The 8,422-nt window shown below is 31.1% G+C and overlaps 1 protein-coding gene across 1 annotated transcript; it reads left to right on the forward strand.

Annotated features, from left to right (window-relative positions):
- Positions 1–272: 272 nt before the first annotated feature.
- On the forward strand, positions 273–6,134 carry LOC114392824 (beta-glucosidase BoGH3B-like). The gene is made up of 10 exons (XM_028354052.1): positions 273–373; positions 740–980; positions 1,088–1,292; positions 2,194–2,284; positions 2,540–2,685; positions 3,334–3,577; positions 3,666–3,770; positions 4,031–4,213; positions 4,855–5,059; positions 5,492–6,134. The coding sequence occupies exons 2-10, from the start codon at positions 761–763 to the stop codon at positions 5,977–5,979; spliced, it is 1,887 nt and encodes a 628-aa protein (XP_028209853.1). The 5' UTR covers positions 273–373; positions 740–760; the 3' UTR covers positions 5,980–6,134.
- The last annotated feature ends 2,288 nt before the right edge of the window (positions 6,135–8,422 follow it).

Here is an 8,422-nt window from a genome sequence, read left to right on the forward strand (position 1 = left end):
ATAAATACTTCATACTTTTATGTATTTTTTATTTATAGATTATATTAAAAAAGAAAACATTTAACTTTTTATTATTGTGATATTAGTATAGACTATTTAATCAGTTTTGCTAATGAATCAATTTAAAATATTTCCTTTTAAAAAAATTAAAATATTTAATTTGACCATTAAACTAAAATTACATGTTGAATTACAGTTTTAAATACAAACAGTTTTGCTAATGTATTAACACCGTAACGTAAACGCCTCGCCTGTATAGTATTTTTGTTTTTCTTTTCCGCTCTGTCTCTCTCTTTCTATATATTCATTGACCCACTAAGCAGTACGCATTCTCTTACTCTATCTCTCTCTCGTCTCAGTTACGCTTACGCAGGTGAGCTAGTCATTCCTTCTGGGTACTACTAGAACGAACCTTGTTCTAGTAGTGTCTATTGTATCGTTCCTTTCTTTTCACTTTTTCACTTTTCTGTTGCATGCCGATCCAGTTTTTTTGTTTCTTTTTTCCTGTTAAATAGCATGATTGGTTTTTTTTTTTTCGTTTATGTCTAGAACTTTCCAAAGCATTCGGATTCTGTTCTGTTTGTGTTTTCTGATGTGGTTGACGATTGGTTATATTTTTTATTTATTTTTTTCTGTTAGTACGTTGTTAGTATTGTTTGTTTTTGTCATTTGTATTTGTATGCTGCATGAGTCATCATTATCGCAGACCTGAACCTTGTTCTGATCTCTCATTTTGAAGTTGCGTTGAGGAGAATAAGAAATGGCCAAAATTCCCATCTTTTCGGTGGGGATTATGCTCTTGCATTGTTGGGCAGCCATGACAGGGGCAGAGTACTTGAAATATAAAGATCCAAAACAGCCACTCAATAATCGAATCAAGGATCTTATGAACAGAATGACTTTAGAGGAAAAAATTGGCCAAATGACGCAGATTGATCGCAAGGTTGCTTCTGCAGAAGTCATGAACAAGTATTATATTGGTAAGGTTCCTTCTTTGAATGAAAACATACAGATATAATTGGGAGATGGGAATATATATATATATACACACGCACTTTTTTTTACTTATAATTTGTCTTTTTCATAGGAAGTGTGCTAAGTGGGGGTGGCAGTGTTCCAAGGGCACAGGCTTCTGCAAAGGATTGGATTCACATGGTGAATGATTTTCAGAAGGGTGCTTTATCGACTAGATTGGGAATTCCAATGATATATGGGATTGATGCAGTTCATGGCCATAATAATGTCTACAAGGCAACAATTTTTCCTCACAACGTTGGGCTAGGGGCTACCAGGTGAATTACCTATGTCATTATATATATATATATATATATATATATATATATATATATATATATATATATATATATATATATATATATATATATATATATATATATAACTAGTTCATTGGATTAAACAAGAAAAAAAAATCTTAATACATAATTCAATTAAAAGATAAATAAAATATAGTTAATAATTATTTTTATCAAAAATTAAATTTAAATAATTTAATCTTCACCTCAAGATATATTAATGATTAATGATTGTGATTGATTACTTATTTGTGTCAATATATATTTGACAAGAGATAACTGATATCACAATTTTGGTTTCAAGTCTTACTAATTGAAGATTCCGATATTCAACCTTATTGACCGGTTGACTATGTAATTGATTCATTGGTTTGAGATATCACCAGAAATTGATATCTAACCCTTCGATGGTGCTCCAACCAAATAAACATTGCTTAACTGAATTAACAATTCCAAGTTGTTGAAAACTATAATAAAAGTGGAATGCTTTTTACCAAAACGTTATTCTATATTGTCGTCGTCGAATATTTAATTTATTAAAATATACATGATTTTATTCTCCGAAAGTAATAATAATAATTTGTACTTTTCGATTTAGATTAATTTTTTGAATGTATAAATTAAAAAAAAAGACTAATGTTTTGAATTCTTCTTTGGTTGTCTTTTTCTCTCTCTTTAGTTATTCCTTTCTCGAGTCTTCTTTTTTCTTTTCTGTGATGCTGTGACCTACTTACTACTTTAAACTCGCGCTTACAAATTTTGATTGAATAAAAGTTAGTTACAAATAGGTAAGCTTGTGTTAATTATAGGTAAAAGCAGATAAATTTTAACATTTTACTATGCTTCTGTATCTTGATGAAGCTTATCTCTGAACAAGCAGGGACCCTAAACTAGTGAGAAAAATTGGAGAAGCAACTGCTCTTGAAGTTAGAGCAACAGGAATTCAATATGTGTTTGCACCTTGCATAGCGGTAACTCATAAGATTGTAATCTATATCTATATAAAAATTGTCTAGTTGTCACATCAGTTAGATTGTTCTGTATTTTTTATTTTTTGAACAATTTACCTTTTTTCTGTCTCTCTTTCTCTCTCTCTTTTTTTTTTTTTTCTCTTCTTGTCACTTAAAAATTCCTGCATTACACTAGAATCCACTCCTAGTGATTAATTATACCATATCTGTTTGACCACATTATAGTCTTACCTTATAACACAATCTGTGGTATAGGTCTGTAGAGATCCAAGATGGGGAAGATGCTATGAAAGTTATAGTGAAGATCATAAAGTAGTTCAAGCTATGACTGAGATTATTCCAGGACTGCAAGGTGATATCCCACCAAACTCAAGAAAGGGTGTTCCATTTGTTGCTGGAAAGTAAGAACGTAACTCACGCTGTTCTATTAGTTTTATAACCTATCTTATTATACTTACAGAAGATCATATAAAATATTGACTTTCAAAGCTCTTAATTTCTTTTGATTTTATTCTTGATTTTTGGATCTTTCCTACTCAAATCCATTTTCCTTTTCTTACACTATCGTGTTTTTCTCTTGTCTTTTCCTTTATGTTATTAAAAAATATTCCACTTGAAACAGATTTTTCTTAAAAATTTAAATATGTTTTTCATCTTTTACAAATTTGTAAGTTTTACATGTTGTCCCTAATAAAAGATTTCTTGACTTTTGATCCTTGAATATTTTTTTGTTGTGTATTTTATCTTTGTCATAATACTAGCTCTATTAAGTGGTCTTAAAATATCTTTATTTTTTTATCCCTAAATTTATTTTTGTTATAACTGCTGATATAATTTCTATTAAATGATGATGTGTAAAAGTTAACAAAATAAAACCCAAATACAAATTTAACAAAACTTCAGGATACAAAAGTTAAGGAAAAGTTTATATGGCACCAAATACAAAATCTGGAAATTTTTTTAACACCAAAAACATATTTAAAAGTGTTTTGCATTATGATTAATTTGTCTTGGTGCTGGAGTTTGACGTTCTGGAACTTGTTGCACAGGAAGAAAGTTGCAGCCTGTGCCAAGCACTATGTTGGTGACGGTGGAACCACAAAGGGAATCAATGAGAACAACACAGTGATAAGCAGGCATGGATTGCTTAGCATTCACATGCCAGCCTATTATAACTCAATCATCAAGGGCGTTTCAACGATTATGATCTCTTATTCAAGCTGGAATGGACAAAAGATGCATGCTAATCATAATCTAATCACGGACTTTCTGAAGAACACACTACGCTTCAGGGTAACACTCAATTTATCAGGGCTTCATTGAATTCAAAATTATGAATCCCCACAATAAACAAGTCCTGAAGTTTTTTGGTTTCTCGCAGGGTTTTGTCATATCGGATTGGCAGGGAATTGATAGGATTACTACCCCTTCTCATGCTAACTACACATATTCCATTTATGCTGGAATCACTGCTGGGATTGACATGGTAAACGATGAGTTTCAAGTTTGCTGATTACAAGGTTTTAAATATTGGTTGCATTGCGGGCGTTTGTTGATATCGTGACGAATCACGGACAAATGCAGTCAATCCCAATTGTGATCGCGGACAGTTAAAAAATCTTGACGTTGGGGTCCAAATCATGGCTGTGGACCGATATTTAAAACCTTGGTTGATTATGTATGAACTTAACTGATATTCCATGTAAGATGTATCATCTTCTAATACTTGCTCTGGTAATGCTGCAGATAATGGTTCCCTATAATTACACAGAATTTATAGATGGCCTAACCTCACAGGTGAAAAATAATCTCATACCCATGAGCCGAATTGATGATGCAGTAAAGAGAATTTTGAGGGTCAAGTTCATTATGGGCCTGTTTGAGAACCCGTTGGCTGATTACAGCCTAGTCAAGCAGCTTGGGAGTAAGGTTAGTTAATCACGAAACATGTACATACTATGGGTACTCCTAAAATCATGTTGCACTCATATCGGGTACGTATCCAGTATTAGTATTCGTTAGGTACTTGTAGGTACGTATCCCAAATATGTTTTTTTTTTTTTTTAATGGATGCTTGCTTTGGGTATTTTTTGGATACGTATTGGATCTGTACCCAAGTCGGATAGCTAAAAATATTTTCTTTTCTAAAATATTCAATTTTTCATTAATCTTTTTGGACATTTTTTTCTTATTCAGTTGTCATATAGCCTACAAGACTCCTTCTCCAGTTGTCATAACACAATAAGTCTTTTCCCATCGTTAATATTTTAGTTTATATCACTTTAGAATTTGGACAATTTGTTGTGTTGCAATTTGCCGTAGTGCCTTTAATCTCTATATTATAAATTATGTTTATGTGTTTTTTTATCATTTATAAAATGTATTCGTGTTTATATATAATTTTTTTTTAAATTTGCATTAACGCACTTGTAACCTAGATTTTTGAAAAATCCCATATCTCGTACCCGATACCGGTATCCTACCGTATCCATGCTACATACTGCATACTGTTTATCTACCAACTGTATTTAGCGTGCTGATAAAACTGTATTGACAATGTAACTTGACAGAAGCATAGAAAATTGGCTCGAAAAGCTGTGAGGAAATCATTGGTTCTATTAAAGAATGGTGAAGATGCTGATCAGCCACTGCTCCCTCTTCCTAAAAAGGCTTCAAAAATTCTGGTTGCTGGAAGCCATGCTGATAATCTAGGATATCAGTGTGGTGGCTGGACAATCGAATGGCAAGGACTTGAAACCAACAACCTCACTAAAGGTATTATGGATTAATTAAGTTTTTAATCTTTAAATTTTTTTAAAATTTAATTTTTAATTTCTAAACAAAAGTTTAACTATTCAAGATCTTTTAATTATTTTTCAATAAAATTTGTAATTTTTAAACTTTTATTTGATTAGTTAAGATCTCTAAACTTGTTAGTCCTTAAATAAAAATTTGAACTCATTATTTTTTATTTAATGAGATTTTAGGGATTATAGATATTTTTTTAAGGATTAAAATTTTTAATGAAAAACAATTAAGAAACCTTAATCTGCCGAACTTTTATTTAAAAATTAAAAATTAAATTTTAAAAAAATTAATTAGAAACTAAAAACTTAATTAACGTTATGATAGATTCCTTTTCAACTTCTTTGGCTTTTGTAAACCTTGCTAAAGGTACGATATTGACAAGGCCTATATGATCTTTAGGTACAACAATTCTCAGTGCTATCAAGAACACAGTTGACAAAGACACGGAAGTGGTCTACAAAGAGAACCCTGATTTAGACTATGTCAAGTCTAATGGTTTTTCGTATGCCATCGTGGTAGTTGGAGAGAAACCATATGCTGAAACAAATGGTGATAGCATGAATTTGACAATATCTGAACCTGGACCAGACACCATAATGAATGTATGTGGAGGAGTAAAATGTGTTGCTGTGATCATCTCTGGTCGTCCTGTGGTTATACAGCCATATCTTCACCTAATTGATGCCCTTGTTGCGGCTTGGCTTCCAGGAAGTGAGGGACATGGTGTGACTGATGTCTTATTTGGTGACTATGGTTTCAGAGGCAAGCTTCCAAGGACATGGTTCAAAACTGTTGATCAGTTGCCAATGAATGTGGGAGATTCTCATTATGATCCCCTTTTCCCCTTTGGATTTGGTCTTGAAACCAAACCCCCCAAAGCCAATTAGGAATTGAAAATAATGGCTCCTTTTACCCTTTTTTTCTTTCATATTTTTAGTCTGTTTACCATTCTCAATAAAGTTCGATCCCTTTTTCATTCTCTATTAATCATAATGAAATACATAGGTATTGTTCTATGTACCTTGAAAATTTGGACATTTAAGTGCTTGAATGCTTAGATTTTTTGAACTTTAATTGTTAAAAGCACCCAATTAAAAATTGAATCATCTGTTGATTATTTTCTCTTGGTTTGAATTTGGTTCTCTGGTCTGTGATAGCTTGTATCCAAAATCTCAGATGAGCACTAAACTTTTCGTGTTGTGGCTACTGATTGATACAGTGGCCACCAGAACCTCCCCATCACGCTGTGATGTAACGCCAAAAAGACAGGTAAATGAAGAAATCTTCAAAAAGAACATAATTCTAGCAGGATTATATTTTATTATAAAATAATTAATTTTTTTTATTAAAATTATAGATTTGTTATCATAATATATAGAAATTATGATAAAGAGAGACAAACCTTTAATAATATTAATTTAAATTGTTATTGATCGTAAGATTTTGAGAATAGAATATCAATAATTCATACATATATCAATACATATGTAATGGTTTTTATTAGATAAAAATTAATATCTTATTTTTTAAACTACGTACATAAATTATGCACATGGTGTCTTAATTGAGAATTTCTAATGGTTAAACATAATAATTTCCTTTGACCTAAGATTATCATAGTAATTAAAAAGTTATTTATTATATTTTAATTATAGACACCTAATGTCTTATAGCACTAGTTGAATGAAAATTGGTATGCTTAAATGCTTCTAGAATTAATTATTAGTCAAGAAGAAATTTATCCACTCTAGGTAATAAGTTTTTTTTTTTGGTGTTTGTTAAAAAGTTTTATTGTATTTTAATTCTAGATACCTAATGTCTTATAGCACTAGTTGAATAAAAATTGAATATGCTTAAATGCTTCTAGAATTAATGATTAATCAAGAAGAAATTCATCGACGCTAGGTAATGAGTTTTTGGTCTTCGATCGACAATTGAATGAAAAAAGAAATGAATTTCTTTTTGTTAATTTATTAGAGTTTGTGAGTAATATCATGCTCTAAAGTTAACACAGAGCTTTAAGTGATAGAAGGAAATATTACATTATTCCTTATTGATTCTTGAAGATAAAAGATGTTACCTCATGCTATTCGAACATTAAGAAGTTAGATGCCCACCTTGATTAGTAAATTAGCTATTATTAATTTACTACCAATTTAATATTGAACCTAAAGGATCGCACATAAAGGAGTATTTTAATCTTTGCATAAGAAAGTAATTTATTTGATAACTAAATTAGAGAATTTAATTTAATCAAATAAATATTTTAGTTGAATATTATTATATTCTTTGTTAGCACCAAGAATATAATTAATATAAAATAAGAGTATTATTTGTTAGACGCTGGACGATCCATCACTAGACGACTCAGACATCTCACGATTTTGATGAAAATAAAGATATAAATTTATGTTAACCACTTTGTTGGATGTAAGTCAGTAGGTTTGATGACTGGAAATAACACCAGAAGAGACCTATCCACTAATGGATAACTCGTCTATCAGAAGCATGAAGCACTCGTCCAATGCATCCAAACAACGAGCGAAATAAGCATTTATTTGAATTATCTATTTATTTCATTTTGTATGATTTTATTTTAAAAGGAACATATATGCGAAATTATCCTTTGTTTCCTTTTATGTGATTAACAAACATATTGAATTATGAATGACAAAAATGGAAAGTTCTGATCGTATTAGATAAGAAACGTGTAGTGTCCACTTAATTCAGGAAACAGGGATCAATTTGCACAGCGGTCATAACATTCAAATTCCAAGATACTCTCCAGAATTACAAGCGTCTCTCTACCTATAAATACAACATCAAAGATTGAATAACTCTGATGAACGTACATATAAAGACAAAGAGCCATGAATTAAAAAACGAGAGAAAAGAAGAACAATCGTTGAGAAACACGCTGAGCCTAAGATAGCCCATGCTTGGTGTATACAAAGTATCGGTGAGAAATACAAACCTTATTATAAATCCACTCTCTGAGTGTTTTAAAGAATCTTTGATTCTATATCAAAGATTTATCTGTGAAAGCTTGGAGTGGCTTAGTGACAAAGTAATACTTGAGTGTGCTTAGATTCAGGAGGAGACCAAGGGGTGTGCAAGGAGTGGCCTTGAGAATATTTGTAAGCCAAAAGTGATAGGGAATAATACTTGTTGTAATCAAAGTTGATTAGTAGAACCCTTTACTGGTTGGTAAAGGAGAATTGAACGTAGCTTAGGTGGAGTGAACCAGTATAAAATAAAGTATTTTTAATATTCTTTATTAGCTTATTACAGTATTTCATTGTCCATTACTGTCACACTTTGCACACAAGG

The sequence above is a fragment of the Glycine soja genome, chromosome 17 (genome assembly GCF_004193775.1).
Source record: "Glycine soja cultivar W05 chromosome 17, ASM419377v2, whole genome shotgun sequence".
NCBI lineage: Eukaryota > Viridiplantae > Streptophyta > Magnoliopsida > Fabales > Fabaceae > Glycine > Glycine soja.

Bases quoted from the DNA above. Each gene is read 5' to 3' on its own strand.
- LOC114392824 (XM_028354052.1), top strand. From the start codon at position 761: ATGGCCAAAATTCCCATCTTTTCGGTGGGGATTATGCTCTTGCATTGT. The intron at 981-1,087 runs GTAAGGTTCCTT...TCTTTTTCATAG, and splicing joins CATGAACAAGTATTATATTG to GAAGTGTGCTAAGTGGGGGT. The intron at 4,214-4,854 runs GTTAGTTAATCA...GTAACTTGACAG, and splicing joins TCAAGCAGCTTGGGAGTAAG to AAGCATAGAAAATTGGCTCG.